This window comes from Conger conger, chromosome 2, assembly GCF_963514075.1.
Source record: "Conger conger chromosome 2, fConCon1.1, whole genome shotgun sequence".
Classification (NCBI taxonomy): Eukaryota; Metazoa; Chordata; class Actinopteri; order Anguilliformes; family Congridae; genus Conger; species Conger conger.
This window is the reverse complement of record NC_083761.1, coordinates 51,257,770-51,275,453: the sequence shown is the minus strand read 5'-3', so window position 1 is coordinate 51,275,453 and position 17,684 is coordinate 51,257,770. Positions and strand designations below refer to the sequence as shown.

Here is a 17,684-nt window from a genome sequence, read left to right as displayed (position 1 = left end):
GTCGGCTTGTCCTGCAGTACAATAGGTGTATGAATGCGGAGGATAGTCTTTGTGTGTGCGCTCATTTTCACTCGCTCTCCCACTTCCTCCCCTCCCTCCTGTTCTGTCGCTCAGGCGGAAGAACGTCATGGCAACTTTGAAGAGCGGTTGCGACAGATGGAGGCACAACTGGAGGAGAAGAATCAGGAGTTACAGAGGGTGAGTATCTCTCTCTTTCTCTGTTTTTAGTGTCTTTCTTTTCTACACCACCCCCATTTGCATCCATGGACTCCCCTCTCACCATCTTCGCACCACATTCCTGTACAAACTTCTCCCCTCTTTCCCTCCATCTAACTGTCCTCTCTTTGTTTGTTTCCCATTTCTTTTCCAGGCGAGACAGAGAGAGAGAATGAATGACGAGCACAACAAACGCCTCTCTGACACGGTGGACAAGCTGCTCTCAGAGTCCAATGAGAGACTCCAGCTTCACCTGAAAGAGCGAATGGCAGCCTTGGAAGAGAAGGTGCTGCACTCAAAGCCTTGAGTAACTGTTCAATCGTGCTAATTCAGGGCCAATCAGGGCTAATTGGATTATTCTGTGATAAAATCATACTGGACATGTTTTGTTCCGTATCTTTGAGAATGATTATGCTGATAATTTAATATGCTGTGTGACCAGTTTGTGCATTTCTGTACACAAAACGCGCCAAAACTCTTAAGTGGATAGGCTCCAGCAGCAGTCTAAAAAGTCCAATAAATACCTAATAAAGTGCTCACTGGGTGTATATCAAGCCATTTATCTACAAATTAAAACATTTTTCCTACAGTTACATCTGGGCCATTAGTATCGAAGCATGGACACTAGGGTATACATGGTCCTGGCCATATTTTCTCGAATCTAGCTAGCTGACTTTTCTCAGTCTCTGGAATTGAAGCTTTAAAGTATTGCTATTTATGGGGCAAGCGGCCCGGATGGTGCAGTGGGTAGCACTGCTGCCTTGTAGGGTTCGAATCCTGGTTGGCCAGGGCCTCTCTGTGTGGAGTTTGCATGTTCTCCCCGTGTCGCGTGGCCGTAGGTATGAGTGTGTGAGTGAATGGTGTGTGTGCCCTGTGACGGACTGGTGACCTGTCCAGGGTGTATTCCTGCCTTTCGCCCAATGTATGCTGGGATAGGCTCCAGCCCCCCGGCGACCCTGTTCAGGATAAGCGGGTTAAGATAATGGATGGATGGATGGATATTTATGGGCGCACTACAGAATGATACTAACAATTTGAAATGCATCTCCCATAGTGCAATTTTCTGTCGTAGAAGAGAAATCCCATTGAACTTTGAGTCCTGCAGATTTAATATAAATAATTATGCACTGTAGGTAACAATTCTGCAAATCGGTTTAGGTTTACACAGCTAAATGTTTTTGTTCCGGTTCACCCATTTGAATAGGTTTAATCTGCACTCTTGTCGAATTTCATCAGTGTAGATATTCCCCTTGACCCTCATGTTGTTTGTAACCGGTGCCCATTGCACATGTCAGGATTCAAATAGATCTTTCTCTCTTTTGCTCCCAGAACGCTCTTTCAGAGGAGCTAGCAAATATGAAGAAGATACAAGATGATCTACTCGCAAACAAGGTACAACGCTAGACCAGGCCGTGCAGACAGTTGGGTTTGGATCAGTTTGTTCACTCTTCTCTGCAGACTTTATGTACATTCTGTATTGACTCTCCCTCTCTGTCTTTCTCTCTCTTTCCTTCTCTCTCTCCGTCTCTCGCTCTCTCTCTCAGGACCAGCTGATAGCTGAGCTGGAGAGGATTCAGCTGGAGCTGGATCAGCTGAGAGGGCGGCCTGGCTCCTCGTACTCCAGGTTAGCCACATTGGCGATTGAAGGGTATCTACGTTTCGTAAAAGCATTTTGTAAAACAAACACTTTATACGTTAGGGAACAATAATGCACAAATTCCATTTTAGATTATGGCATGACAATTACAGCATGCTGTGTCCAATTTCTCTCCTAAAGCTGAAGAGGCCATAGAGGGCTCAACCCCTTTCTGCTCTTGTCCCTGCCAGGTCCCTTCCAGGAAGTGCTTTAGAGCTGAGATACTCCCAAGGGGGCGGGTCCCTCCCGGCTGGCTCCACCACACACCTGGATCACTATGGCAACGCAGCCTCTGGGGCCGTGGTGAGGCGGACCCACCGTGGGCGATGGGGTGCAGCTAGAGAAGACGCCAGCAAGGTGAAGCGGCCAAAACAAACCCTGACTGTATCAGCACCGGGCCTGGGTCAATTTCATAATTGTTTTGGATTCAAATACTTTTCTGTTCATGATTGAGCTTGCCTGGTGCAATTGAGCACGAGGACCAGAAGGAGGGGTGGTTTAACCCTCGGTGTAGTTACAATACCATCCATACAGCTGTTGGGTCCTTGAGCAAGGCCCTTAACCCCGCATTGCTCCAGGGGGGATTGTCCCTTGCTTATTCTAATCAACTGTAAGCCGCTGTGGATAAAAGCATCAGCGAAATAACTGTAATGAATCTTGTAATTGACCCTGGTCACTGCTGAGAAGCTCATTGAGTGGCAGTGACAAACTGCCTGACCGTACCCTACCATCTCCTCCTTCCCTGCAGTATGGAGAATGGGACAACAGCAACCTGCTGGGCGGCGGGTTCGAGGGCGGTGTGGAGGGCGGATGCTCGGATGACGAGGAGGACAGGGAGACGCTGTTCGGCTCGGAGCTGCTGTCGCCCAGCGGACAGACGGACGTGCAGACCCTGGCCATCATGCTGCAGGAGCAGCTGGAGGCCATCAACAAAGAGATCAAGTGAGCGCCCTGCTGTGACATCCAGCTCTGCCAGCCTGACCAGCTTGAAGATTGAGCTGGTCGTAAGCTGGTCTAGCTGGGTATGAGCTGGTCAACCAGTGTCGTCTAAGACGGGCTGAGCTGGCTGTGTTTAGGCTCCACAAAGACAAATAATGCGATGCAAGATGTTTATATGCAGTGCTAGAATTCCACAAAATCCAAACCAGGTGGAAAAAGGTGACAAAATACATGAAATTATTTTCAATATTTTCAATAATCAATATATACAGTGAAAATAAGGGAAAAAAATTATATAAAAAAGACAACAAAACGCAATAAACCAATAAACTCAACCACAGCTGCTCTCTGTTCACAAGTATTCCTCCCTCTCTCTAGAAGAATGGAATGGGGCTCATTTATACCATAGGCCCCTCCCCCAGAACAGAACCAACCATTACCCTTAGCATATACCACATTATCCAGGCAGTTATTATCCAAAACACGTCTTCAATATACCAGTTATTTAACACCTATTCAGTTGGTTAGGTTACAATTCCTTTTGTGCAGAATTATTTTTGTTTTATAACTAAAACCAATTGTCGTTGGTTTGACCCAATACTGGCAGATGTGGACCTTGAGACAGGGACTGCTTAGCCAGCCTGAGTTGCCATGGTTCTGTTTGGGTCCCAAACCTGGAAAAAGGGTCCTAACCCCCAAACAAACAGAGATGGAGAACGGCAGGCAGTACAATTAAAATGAAATACAGCGCGCTTAACAAACAATAAGTACAAAATATACATTCAAAAGACATTTATTGGGCTTGTGTGTATATTTGTGTCTGCTATGGTCGCAAAATGCTAGGTGGCGTATTTGGTGTGGATATGTTTGTGTGTTTGAACTAGGGAAACCAGCAACTAACAAAAGTGCGTTACTGTAACTGGCATATATTTGGGGAAACAGAAAACAACCAAGCAGTGTGCGTTAGTCAGGTTAGAGCATTTGAGTGCCGCTCACTGCCTGGGACAGAGCCCTCTGTCACAACCAGCATGGCCAAGCTGGTCATAAAGCTGGGGCTGGTAGCTCGCCTATGTTTCAAAACCTAGCTTGTGCTGGTCAAATCATGAGGCTGAACTGGTTGAGCTGAGAACTAGGCTAAACCAGCTAAACCATGTTGAGCTGGTAGCTGGTCTGAACTGGTCAACCAGCTAAACCATGTCCAGCTGGTAGCTGGTCTGAACTGATCAACCAGCTACCGGCAGTTTCAAAACCTAGGTTGAGCTGTTTTTTTCAGCAGGGTGGTGTTCTTCCCCACGTAGGCCTGTCTCAGTGGGGGTGAGGAGCCCGTGCTAGGGAGAACAGTGATAGGCTGTTGGTTTCTGAAAGGTTTTGATTCTTTTTGGCCAGTATTTTTGTATTGTTTGATCAATAATACAGTCCCCCCCCTCCAGTTTCATTGGTTTGGATTTGTCTGAACTAACATGTAGCACACTCAGGGAAATAGTGGTTGCTTTATTTCACTTATAGTTAAGGTGCTTGGTGTTGGTGTGCAAAGGATGCTATTTTGTTCATCAGGGTAAAAAGGGGTAAGGATCAGACCTGGGTCAAATACGTAATTGTTTTGAATTCAAATACTTTTCTGTGCTCAATTGATATTGCCAGTGCAATTGAGCCAGCCAAAAGAACAAGAAGGCAGGGTTTGTACTTTTTGAGAGTATTTCATTGGTTCCAATACACCAGACAAGCTCAGTAAAGTGTAGAAAAGTATTTGAATCCAAAACAGTTATCTCTTTGACCCAGGTCTGGTGAGAATATGCATCTGTCATAATGCCTGTAGGTCAAGAAAATAGCATAGAAAAGTATTTGAATCCAAAACAATTACATATTTTTCCCAGGTCTGGTGAGCATGTGCATCCTTGATAATGAATGTAGGTCAAGAAGATATATTGAGGGCGTGAGTTGGAGGGTGTAGAGAAAGAAGGAAAGAAAGAAGAGATTTAGTCGCAGCTAACATTATTATTCCTCTCTCCCAGACTGATTCAGGAGGAGAAGGAAAGCACAGAGCTGAGGGCGGAGGAGATCGAGAGCCGGGTCAGCAGTGTTGCGCTGGATGGCCCCCCACTTCCCCCATCCTCACTAGGCGGAGGAAGGGACGGGACTGGTCGGGGCTTCATCCCCCCCTCTCTCACCTCCTCCACCCTGGCCTCCCCTTCGCCTCCTAGTTCCGGACATTCCACACCTCGCCTGCCTCACTCCCCCGCCCGGGAGACCGACCGACCGGTACGCTGCCGTTCCGGGTCTGTAGAAACTAAAGCGTGTGTCTGTGAATTTCAGCTCTCATCCTGCAACAGCCCTGTGTGTTTGAACGCATTCATATCGTAACCTCGAGTCATAGAACTGTTCTGTTTCTTGTCAGTTCTTTGAAGGCAGCAGTCTGCTTTTCATTCAGACCACTGACTGAGGTCCTGGGATGTGGACAGGAAGATACACTGCCTCCAGTTCCTGTTGTAAATGAGACCCCATTTGCATATGTCAGTTTAAACTGCCTAGCCCTGATATTTTTGTTTCGAACAAGCCACTTGGGTAATGAAGGGATTTGTAGTTCCTTATACCTTAGCTGCTTAGTGCTCTGAACAGAATCAGCCAGGAGTCCAACATTGCTGACAGGAAGTGTTTCACTACAGAACAATAAGGAGGATGACAGGTCCCTGGCCCTGCTGGACTCTACTCCTCCTCCCACTCCTCGTGCACTACGGTTGGACAGAATGACCCACACTCACCCAGGGGCTGGGCTCGATGACCATCGTGAATTCCGCAGGTCTGCCAGCCGCTAGTCCCTTATACACATCTTTGTTTACCCCTGTACAACATCCAAAATTGCATTGCATTACAAGCTGATATTTAAAACAACAGACTGTTTCATTTTCATGGTATGTCAATATTCCAGTATTAATCTTAAGAATGCACATTTTTCCAACTCCCACATGTTTATCTTTGATTAATTAACCCTTGCACTGAAATTTACAATATTCCAAGTGATAAAAGGACACCAACATCTATGAATACAAACGTGTATGTCAAATAATAAAACCACCTTAATGTTACATGTCCTTATTGTAATCTGTAATACTGTATACTGCATTCACAGTGTCCCAGGTCTGATATGCCAGATGTGTAGATACAAATCACTCCCTGCTTGTGCACTAGGCTTACTGTACACAAATACCTTCCTTTCCTCTGCTCTCTCAGTCTCTCAGCAGATGGCAGCAGTTCCAACAGCAGTCAGGACTCCCTTCACAAATCCAGTAAGAAGAAAAGCATCAAGTCTTCCATCGGCCGCCTCTTTGGAAAGAAGGAGAAAGGGAGGATGGGTCAACCCGGAAGAGAGTCTGCATCACTGGGTGAATAGAAAGAGCAATACAAATATATAATATGCACATATCAATATTTCAAGGCTTATTTTAGTGGAGTGTGATGAATGGTTGCGTGATGACGAAGCGTCATTTTTGTAGTTTTGTTAAAAATAGGGCTGCTGGGTAGCTCATCCTGTTCTACTGAGTGCATTGGCCCCATTGTCTGGGATTAAATCCCGACTGTGCCAGTGTGGCCTGACTGCGGCAAGTGGCACCGCAGAATGATACATGCTTGGCGGCAGCATTGCCCAGGGTTAGGGAGGGTTCAGTCGGCCAGAACCCACGCCTCAACGCTATCCAGCGGCCTCCACAGTCCGTTCAGTAAAGCTGCGCGTTAAGTGTCTGACTCATCCATGCAAGCTTGGCTTGTGGGCTGCGGTGTGAAAAGAAGCAGCTGGTGACATCACGTGCTTAAAGAGAGTGCGTTGTGTACACGCTCCTGCGTCGGCTGTGGAGACAGCAGCAGAAGCAGAGCTACATACAACCGGGAAGAAGGGTACGGATAAAATGGCCGCCAAGTTCAGGATGTGCAGTGTATAGGGCCAAAGTTGTAGTCTTGTCTGTATTGACACCCTCTCTTCTCGCTCAGCCTCTACACCCTCTGAAGACCTGGGCTCGGCAGACCCTCTGGGCCTGACCAAGCTGGCTGGATCTGTGGACAAGGATCGCCGGAGCAAGAAGAAGTGAGGAAATATCTCTTCCTTTTCATCATTCGCCCAAAATGTGACCGGTTAGTTGGAATTGAATGGACATGATCCTATGGCCTTAATCCGATGTGCGTTTTTTCCTTCGCTGCTTCAGACACGAGCTGCTGGAGGAGGCCTGTCGTCAGGGCCTACCCTTCGCCTCCTGGGACGGGCCCACTGTCGTCTCTTGGCTGGAGGTAATGAATCTCGCTCTGGCTGTCTGGTGGTGTCTCTCAGTCAACACAGCCACCGAGGAAAAAATACTAATTTCCTTTAGTTTGCCTCTCTTCTGTGAATTACGCTGAGTAAGATTGTCTTCCTGGCACCTGTCACTGCTCCCACACTCCCTCCCTCCCCCGTTTCTCTTTGCTTATCTTCCTGGGGTTTAATTTAACTCTGAGTGGTAGGCACTTGAACTGATCTGAATAATTCGTTTTTAAGGGTAACTTAGTGTAACCTAGTGGTCTGACACTATCGTCTTTTTGACGTTAGAACCTGGGTGGTCATTTTGATTTATTCTTATTTGATTTCTGTCTTGTCTTTGTAATTGTTTTGATCTTAGTGCTTCATGAAATTCACTGTATGAAAGTTGCTATGAAAATAAAACTTTTTGTCGTTATTATTATTATTATTCCCAATAGCTGTGGGTGGGGATGCCAGCCTGGTACGTTGCGGCGTGTCGAGCCAACGTAAAGAGCGGGGCCATCATGGCTAACCTGTCGGACACAGAGATCCAGAGGGAGATCGGCATCAGCAACCCGCTGCACCGGCTCAAGCTGCGGCTGGCCATCCAGGAGATGGTGTCCCTCACCAGCCCCTCCGCCCCGGCCAGCACACGCTCTGTCAGTACCCACACAAACCCACTCAATTATCCCATAGGGCAGGTCCTCAAGGTCCAATAGCTTCTGCTTTTCCAACCTCCCTTTACCTGGGAGTCAGGTGTGAGGACATTCTGGCCAATCAGTAGCACTAACTGTTCAACTAATTACCTGGGAGGAAAGAAAACCAGGGCTCATGATGAATTTGTTGATTACTGCCATAGAGGATTATCTTGGAGGTGCTTACATGCATATATGCAGAGTTGGAAAGTCCAGAGGTCAGAAAATAAAAAGAAAATGTGTTTCTTCCACCCAGCTGGTTTCACTACATTCAGATTTTTTAAATGTGATTTTTGTGATCAAATTGATTGATTTTGTGGTGGTATTTTCCAATAAGAATGCCTTATGTGATGTTTTATTCATCTATCCCCATTTACTTAGCTATATTCACAAAATTCTAATAGCAAAAGACGGCAAAAACAGACAATATCCACAGTAGATGAATCAGTTTTTTCTTGTCTCAGTAGGCATTAAATATTTCTACACATTCAAAACCTGAAGGACTTGAATTGAGGAATTTAGAAACATCAACATGTTGTTGATATGCATCCTATTAGTTCCTTTTTCCATCTACTAAAAGATAGAAATGAAATACTTTTGATTAACACTAAAATTCATAATGCACAGCTGATTCTGTCTTCATAGCCTATTCCTTTAGCCAATACACGAATTATTCCTTTAGAAGGTAAGGTACACTAATTACTGGCAATTGATTACGGTTGTACAGTTGGCTTCACAGCTGTTTCTGTCCACTTTTAATGCTATATAATTTATTTTGGTAAGCCTATTGTTAGGCCAATGACTCTGAGTTTATTTTCTTATTTCTCAGCCTCATTTAGTCCTCATGTTGACAAACGCTAATTGACCTACCAGCCCCTTTGCAATTACTAAGCTCACCAGTGCTCTCTTTATTCTTCATGATTTTCCAAGCAGCTAATTTGTGTAAGCTTAAGATTTGGTCAATGTCTGATTATATTTCTCTATATTTCAGCCTTATAGTGGTTATTTGGTTGTTCTTGGCTCTGGTCCTCATATTGACAAATGCCAATTACAGACTCCAATGGCTATAGAATCAATACTTGATACTGAAAGCTTTTTTATACCTGCATTTTAATGTAATCATTTCAAGTCCAATGTGTTGGAGCCACTGTCCAAATACTTGTGGATTTCACTGGCCACTGTCCAAATACTTATGGATTTCACTATAAGTTATATTACAGCCTTAGCTGTCCACAGACCATCATTTTCACAAACTTTATTTTTGTATTACAAATCACATGATTTTTACACTTTTTATGCTGTTAATAGAAGGTATTAATTATTAACTTGTTATGTCAAACATATCTCATGTGATGCTTTTCTCTGATTCAATTAATCTAAATCCCCACAACTGGATATGATGACAGTCCACCAGTAACGTGTGGATGACACATGCTGAGATGGAGTCACTGACTGCCGCCACCAAACCTGTGAGTATATCTGCCATAGGGGGCACATGCCATGATTTTCAACATTTAATTCAAAAGTAAAATAAATGTGCCACGTTACTTTTAATTGTATCATTTATTATCAGTAGGGACATCATTTGATCTTGGTCAGTGTTCTCACCTGGAGTTCAGCCATCTTGCATTCATTTAATTATTGTTTCTTTTTCTCTTTGTCTGTTTTTCTAATTAGGCAGTAGAGTTTAACCCCTTGCCCCCTCGATTCCTGTTTAAGTGTGAATCTTTCCGACTAATATCCATTCACTAACAAAGTATTCCTCCCTTTGGGTCCCCTTTCTGTCCTGCTCTCCCTTCCCTCCATTTTCCCTCGATCAAATTGCCCTCAATCGCTCCTCCCTATCCGTCTTCCTCCTTCCATCTTTCCTCCTCTACTCTGTCCTCCCCTGCCTCCAAGGAACTGAAAGAGATTAGCTGGGATCAGGTAAGTAACCGCATTATGATCTAAAAGTAAAAAGTGCATCTAACACACAGAAATATGAGCACACATACTGCATGTATGCACATAATACAAGTACATAGGCATGCAGTTGCATGTTCTCAAAAAGATTTAAATGTGACATTTACCTTCTCTGCAACCTTTAATCTTTCTCAATCTCTGAAATGTTCTATCTCTTCTTTTTACTTGTGTTCATTCCCCCCTCTCTCCCCCTATCCTCCTGTCGACCTGCCGGTTATTTTCCCCACATTTTTATCACAGTCTACTGTATTCCTGTTCCTCACATGATTTATGCTCATGTTGCAGATCCTGGCCTATGGGGACATGAACCATGAGTGGGTCGGAAACGAGTGGCTGCCCAGCCTGGGCTTGCCCCAGTATCGCAGCTACTTCATGGAGTCCCTGGTGGATGCCCGCATGCTGGACCACTTGACCAAGAAGGAGCTGAGGGGGCAGCTTAAAATGGTGGACAGCTTCCATAGGTATTTTTCCATAGGTTTAAGGCTGTTCTACTGCTTTAAGTTTGATGTCTTCGTGTACCCTGTAGCTATGTCACTTGAAAGTGACGCCATGTCACATTCTTGACTTGCATCCAATCCCATGCCCATGATTCCTTTCTCTCTCTTTTTCTCAGAGTCAGTCTGCATTATGGCATCATGTGTCTGAAGAGATTAAACTATGACAGGAAGGAGCTGGAGAGGAGGAGAGATGACAGTCAACATCAGAACAAAGGTGACTTTTTCCTTTTCCTTCATCTCCCTGTTAAGCCTTCCATTTTTCACTTATACTTAACATACACCAAAATGTGACCTCTATTGTAACCTCCGGTTTTGAGAGTCCCTGTGAGTTGCCAGTTCTGGATATTCTGTCTGACATTTAGTTAGTGGAAGGCAGATGAATAATACAATTATTCAGTTAGCTAAATTGCACATTTGCAGCCACAACACTGGCCCTCATTCCAATGCTGGTTTTCATTCCAACCACAATGGCAATCCAAAAATGTTCATAATTTGTAAAAGTTTTTATTAATGAGGTGCTTTTCATGTTTAGAGGGATTGTTTACCCTCTTAAGCCACATTATGTCAAAAATAGCTATGCATTTAATGAAGAATAAAAGTCGTATGTTATACTGATCCAAGTAAAACAATTGCAGTTTTGGTAGAAGTATGCATGTCTTCTATTTTTCTTTTTTTTTTATTGAGCTGTTTGTAAAACGATTTTCCCACATGATATATGTTTTTGTGTAATTACCAGATGGCGTTGCTAAATGTTAACAGAGATCAGGCCACAGGAGGGGGAGGGGGAGGGGGAATTGGGCTCTGGGTGCAGGGTTTAGGACTACCAAAAAACCTACTTCTCCACTTTATGAATGTTTTGTGGGCATTTTAGATACTAAAACCAGGAAGAGGACGCTGATTTGTGTGAGCCTTTAATAAAGAGTGTGATCTTGGTGAGATACACCTGGATGAATAAAGGATAAGTCAATGAAAAAACAATGGTACAGTCTAACAAGCTTGGCCCCTCCCCCCATCTAGATGTGATGGTGTGGTCGAATGAGCGTGTGATGTGCTGGGTCCAGACTGTGGGGCTGAAGGAGTTCGCAGATAACCTGACAGAAAGTGGGGTTCACGGGGCGCTGCTGGCTCTTGACGACACTTTCGACTACACTGACCTGGCCCTGCTTCTGCAGATCCCCAACCAGAACACACAGGTAGCCCAGCGGTCCCAACAGCTGCTCCGCCCTGGCCACGTTTGGTTTTCCCCTCAAAAACAGAATATTAGCTTGTTTTTTAAGTTATGTTTTGCTTCACTAGTGAAATAGTCTTACTCCATCCGGCAAATCATGAAGGTTTTGAAGCAAAAAAGTAATAGAAATTTTATTTAAAAAAGATTTTATCTAAATATGACCAAGTACTAAAGATTTACTTATTTGCAGTGTTGGGTCTTGAATCCACACTCCCCGTTTAACTTTCATGACTAGGATGTTTTTTTTTTTTTTTCTGCACCTTATCCTCTCAGGCCAGACAGCTTCTGGAGAAGGAGTATAATGCTCTCATCTCCATGGGAACAGAGAGAAGGCCTGATGAGGTAAAGACAAATCATAACAATCATAATACATCTTCAAGAAATGTTACCTCCAGAAGCACATGACATGCATGGAGAATGCACAGACAATAAATGCTTCCGTGGACCTCCGCACAAATGTGATCGGTCTTGGATACAGAGGGTGACGGTCTCTGTCTCTGTCTACCTTTCAGGATGGCACAAAGACCTTCACTCGCTCACCCTCATGGAGGAAGATGTTCAGAGAGAAGGACCTGAGGGGAGTCACCTCGGACTCCGAAACATTGCCCCCAAATTTCCGTGCCTCAGCCATCTCCACACCCTCTGTGACCTTGAGGAAAGTTCAGACTGAAGGTGAAGTGTTTGTTCTCTCTCCTTCCTAGCTTCTCTTACTTTTAACCGTTCCATTGCTTCACTGTTTTTTCCTGCCTGTGTAACTCTCCCAGTGCAGCTTCACTGCAAAGAGAATCTTCGGAATTTGCAGTGGGGCAGCAATGGTACTGCTCCTGTCAGCGCCTGTTTTTTAAGCGTGCCAGGAACCACAACATCAGTAGCATACTGTAATGTAAAAACACATTGCAGTGTAGTGCAATCCTATGTACCACTATGTATAGCACCTGTCACTAAATCTCTTTCTGTGTCTCTCTCTCAGTTAACTCCGGGTCCAGAGGAGAGTCCGGGTCAGTGAGGACATACTCCTGCTGAAACACACTGGGGTGAGCAGAGTCTGTAACCATTATACAGTCAGGACAACTCACATAGTTACATAAACACATTAATGAATATGTAAGTAAATGATTTAGATCTCCCGCTAAATGGATCTGCTTCAGGTACTACCGTGCACGCACCAGCGTCCACAACCCTATCTACAGGGAGGACAATGCTTCTCTCCTACTCAACAGCGGAGTCCTGGGCCCCCCCAGTACCTAGAAGCAGATCCAAACAGCAGGTGGTAGCTGGGGTGGTGGAGGGTGAACACAATTGTGCAAAGCAAGCGAGCATGGAGAGGAAGCCCAGGCAATGAGCAGCATAGGGAAGGTCTAACTGTCGGTTTAAGAAAGACGCTCTGAGGTGATGCGTGCATGTGATTGGATGAAATGAGTTGTTATTGTGATTTGTTGCTTATGGAACGCTTGTGAATGTGATTGCTGCAGCTGACTATTGGTCAGCTGCCGTAGAGTTCCCTCAGCGAATTAGCTCTGCGCATACCGTGTGCATTGCTCATTGCATTTATGTTATCACCATATCAGTAAAATAGTGTTGCTACATTTAAGGAGTGAAATATTAACACTTGTTTTCATTGCAGTACAAGTCTGTACTGGCAGTTCTGGAATTATTTCCCTTGAATATTTTTAAAGTAGATTCAGCTGTGCTGCTCATTGTTATTTACAATTTCCAATGATGCAATTCTGGCACATAAGCTTAGACCACAGGGCAGCATTATGGGATTTATCATATTAGGTTGTGACTAAAAAGTGACTACAAAGTAATTGTGTAATTGTGCTCATAAATGAGTCCTACTATCATTTTTTATGTTCTACAGGATCCACTGGATTTGTGTTTCCTTCATTTGGAAATCAACAGGGAAGCAATGAAAATAAGAACAAAAACTATATAGATAAATATAAATAGATATAAATATATATTTGTCTTACAATTCTGCAATAACAGAGAGAATGAGAGAAACCACTTGCAGAGAAGAAAATACTGATGTTTGAAGAAATGAGGATGAGAAACAACAAATATATGAATAGTTGGAAGAGATAAAAAAAATCTGTCTGTCTCTCTTTCTCTCTGTCTGTCCACAATTGTGCTGTGAAGCCGTAAGATGGTTTTGAAACTGACTGCAGTCATCCATGGTAGCCCCATCTCTGCAGAGTGTGTCACAGTTTTAGTATGTAAAACTGCCCACTTGACCGCCATTTTGGCTCTTATTTTCTATTCATCTGAAGAGACAAAGCCTCTCTGGGGTGACCATGGGTTCACTTTGATCCCTCAGTCATGTGCAGTGGGATATGAATAATATGAATATGTTATTGGTGTCTTCATGTTCAATTAGAGCTATTTATCCAGGCAACCATGGTGGTGAAGTTAATGTGAATCCATGGAAACCGGCAGTGTCTATAAACTGCAACAGAGTGGATACTGCCATGACACAGGCAGCGTTTGTATGCAAGTGGGCTGTAGTGTACTTCTACTCGGTTAGGTCAGTTCATTCTATCCTTTGACAACTGTATTGAGGTCTCATTCAGTTTGCCTGGCTGAACTCAAGTTTGTGGTGGAAGGTTGACCTATGATTTCTGTTTGTATAACAGACTAAACCTCTATTCGATCCCATTCGATCTGGTCTGTCTGGGACAGAAATAGACAGCAGTAGAGATGATACACCTCCACGAACCGGCAGTGGAAGATCTGAAAGAGGATAGAAGAACAGACAAGCAAAAAGAAAGTGTATAGGCAGTGATGAAGAGGGATTCATTTTATGCACGTAAGCCATAACAGAAGCAAAGAATGAGTGACAGGGAATGAGTGGGGGAGGACTATATATAAACTCAGTGACCACTTTATTAAGTACAGCTTGTTAATGCAAATATCTAATCTGTCAATCATGTGGCTGCAACTCAATGCATAAAAGCATGCTGATATGGTCAAGAGGTCCCGTTTTTGTTCAGATTAAACAGAATGTGGAAGAAATGTAATCTAAGTCACTTTGACCATGGAATGATTGTTGCTGCATGATAGGGTGGTTTGACTACCTGGGAAACTGCTGATCTCCTAGGACTTCCATGCATACAGTCTCTGGAGCTTACAGAGAATGGTGCAAAAAACAAAAAACATCCAGCGAGCGGAAATTATGTTGGCAAAAACAACTTGTTAATGAGTGAGGTCAGAGGAGAATGGGTAGACTGCTTCAAGCCGGCAGGAAGGTGGCAGTAACTCAAAAAACATGTTACAACACTGGTATGCAGAAGAGTATATCTCAACACACAACACGTTGAATCTTGAAGTGGATGGGCTACTGCAGCTGAATAAATAACCAATAATGTGGTCACTGAGTGTATACATGTATATGTATGGAGAGAGAGAAGGGGGAGGGGAGAGAGAGAGAGAGAGAGAGAGAGAGAGAGAGAGAGAGAGAGAGAGAGAGAGAGAGAGAGAGAGAGAGAGCACAGAATAATATGCAGCTAGGGGGCACTGGTGAACAAAATAAGTTTATCTTCTGTGTTCAAATGCATGACAAACCAACAGTGACAATGAACTCAACTTTAGAGAAAGACAATTATAATGAATTTAAAAGATATACATTATTAAATGAGGTGGGAGTTTGTCGGAACAGTTTGTAAAATGTGTGTATTTTATTTTTTATTTTTATGATAACTACTTATTTCTGTATGTATGTTTGTATGTATGTACGTATGTATGTATTGAATAGCTGTATGTACTTGTTCATTTATTACTTGATTCTGACTGACTGTAATTCACCTTAATTTATTTAGTTTGAAAAGTAAATACATTTTAAAAATGGACAGTAAAATATGCTACTTGTACGTGTAAATTTTGAGAACAAATTGTGTTATGATTTAAAGGAAAAATATTAATAAAGAAAACAGTCATATCAATGGAAAATTACAAGACAAACATGCAATTACAGTAATGATGATGATAAAACCAAAATTGGTGAAAATAAAAAAATATACAATACCACTTAAACAGAATGGTGCCTGAGTGTTTGTTTATTATATGTACTTCCTTTGAAAAGTGTGACTGGCTTGCTAGTCTGAAAAAGGCAGGATTTGGGTTACTGGATTTTGAATAATAAGCACCCATAAAAACGAATGCACAACCATAAATATGACTCCATGTTCAATATGAATAAGATCAGTACATTGTAACAATAGGTTTTAAGCTATACAATTACTGCAAAATGACTTGTATGATTATAGTCATAACTATAATTATACCCATCAAAGTTCTTGCGCATAAAATAGGAGTATCTGTATGATAAATATTTTTCACCTCAATAAATGTTTTTCATTTGACAATAAATCATTATACCTAAACAGTATGTAGCTGGGCTTTACAGATATTAATCACAAAAAACTACATTTTAAGTGAAATTTAACGGATGCCAAATGTTGAAAGAATGATACAAGAGTGTCCCAAATAGGAGACATAGTTGGAAATAAAGCATGCTTTTAAAAAATGCTAAATAAGTATATTGCCTCTCACTTTAATATGCAAAATTGTCAATACACTTTACAGTGCGCTACTCTAAGATTATGAATTCTTTTGAGAGGTTTGAATCTTAAACAATCTGCCCAGTGGTAAGCAGATGTTGTTTCACATAGAGTAGACATTGTACATGGCAATAGCATGTTGTCAAAGATCTGTGCCAATACCTTGATGGAGAGCAGGCTGATCTTAGCGTTAGGGCTGATCAGTTTAATTTCCTGTTTTATGAGGCTTTCAGCAAATGCAAACATTTCACTTCAAACATAGCTAACTAAAGTAAAGAAAATCCCATTTGTTATAGGCGGATGCCATCTACTGGCAAAAAGTGATATATTCATTGATTATGAATTATTGGTTCAGTTCTGTTTTTATAGCTATTATGCATAACAATGCATGATTTAAAAGTATAAGGGGTGTCATTTGTTTTTCAACAATAATTCTGCTGTCTGAAATGCATTTCTTCAGTCAAATCTTAAGGAGAGGACAGCGTCTGCCATCAACACGGCATTTGCATATTATCTGGCTACCAATATTGCGGGTTCTCTCATGTCATGTGTAATGAGAAATATCCCATACTAGCTAGTCAGCTAGCTAGCAAGGTAGATCGCAAACTACTTTTAAAACCGGGCTAGCTAGTTAACTAGCTGCCATTAGCTAACACTGTCCCTTCCATTTTTCCGTGTAGCTAGAGCTAGCTGGCTAGCATGGTGAACTCACTTTGTTGGTGTTTAAGCCTAGCCTAATAAAATAACATAGCTGGCGATTTAGCTGCAAGTTTTCTGTTTATGTAAGCTGTTCTCGTTGACCGCCCTTGCTTTACTGTATCCGACATGGTTTCACAAATTGAGTGCTTGCTTGTCACTTTGGACAGTGACTGAGACTGCTGCTGCTACTGTTGATATATCAATTTCATAAAATGTAGTCATGAAATTAGGAAAAACATGTACATTTCTGAATTAACCACATAATAAGTGGTCTTTTGTGAGGATCCGTTGGATTAATTTTTTTAAATTTTTGCGATCAATGTTTATGCTAATTTGTTTAAGGGTGTCTATAACACAGAAATGGCACAATTTCGCAATACCAAAATCAGTAGTTGCCGAGCTCGCTGCCATTGTAGTAGCCCTGTGAAATGGTATTGAGATTAGGTTTGGAACGGATGAGATATTGAGGTTCAAAATGTCTTATTTTGAATGGAAGTGCCAACCAACGCAAATATATAGTGCTACCGCGCTCACTAAAATACAGCATCTATTGTTAAAACCATATGTATAATCTGAATACCATACAGATATACAGTAGTGTGCAGTGATGATTATACACCTCCACGCTTGTCTAAAAGGGGTCCTAATATATTACTTCTTGAACATTTTTTTGGTGAAAATGTATTGAACAATACTATTATAGGCAATGAGAGCAAAAAAATCAGTATTACATTGGAGGGAAAGTATGGCTAATAAACAGATGCACTGAAAACATAATTCTTTTCATAAAAATTTTAATTTTAATTTTTTTTTACTTTTGCATAGCATGAATGCATGTTTGAAGACTCATTCCATGAGTGTTGATGCTAAACAATTTGTTTAAACTGGTTTGAAGCAACATTATTCTCCAAAATGACTTCTGATGGTCAGTTGTTCCAGTATTTAAGGTAACACAAACTTTGAGCAGTGTCAAAGTGTTAAACAAGATGGCACGA

General features: G+C 42.4%; 1 protein-coding gene across 2 annotated transcripts in view; it reads left to right on the top strand.

Annotated features, from left to right (window-relative positions):
* The window catches only part of LOC133121777 (liprin-alpha-3-like), a 32,403-nt gene extending 16,935 nt beyond the window's left edge, over positions 1-15,468 (top strand). Inside the window, exons 11-31 of one of the 2 annotated variants that reach the window (XM_061231233.1) lie at positions 115-198; positions 371-502; positions 1,546-1,608; positions 1,761-1,840; positions 2,044-2,209; positions 2,601-2,794; positions 4,804-5,050; positions 5,455-5,588; positions 6,020-6,171; positions 6,773-6,866; positions 6,985-7,066; positions 7,511-7,711; positions 9,154-9,216; positions 9,647-9,673; positions 9,995-10,170; positions 10,323-10,420; positions 11,224-11,399; positions 11,708-11,776; positions 11,947-12,106; positions 12,405-12,468; positions 13,296-15,468. In XM_061231233.1, the coding sequence (XP_061087217.1) occupies positions 115-198; positions 371-502; positions 1,546-1,608; positions 1,761-1,840; positions 2,044-2,209; positions 2,601-2,794; positions 4,804-5,050; positions 5,455-5,588; positions 6,020-6,171; positions 6,773-6,866; positions 6,985-7,066; positions 7,511-7,711; positions 9,154-9,216; positions 9,647-9,673; positions 9,995-10,170; positions 10,323-10,420; positions 11,224-11,399; positions 11,708-11,776; positions 11,947-12,106; positions 12,405-12,457 (2,451 nt within the window). In that variant the 3' untranslated portion in view covers positions 12,458-12,468; positions 13,296-15,468. Of the gene's footprint in view, positions 1-114; positions 199-370; positions 503-1,545; positions 1,609-1,760; positions 1,865-2,043; positions 2,210-2,600; positions 2,795-4,803; positions 5,051-5,454; positions 5,589-6,019; positions 6,172-6,772; positions 6,867-6,984; positions 7,067-7,510; positions 7,712-9,153; positions 9,217-9,646; positions 9,674-9,994; positions 10,171-10,322; positions 10,421-11,223; positions 11,400-11,707; positions 11,777-11,946; positions 12,107-12,404; positions 12,469-13,295 lie in introns of both variants that reach the window. The other variant, XM_061231232.1, reaches the window with a different exon arrangement.
* The last annotated feature ends 2,216 nt before the right edge of the window (positions 15,469-17,684 follow it).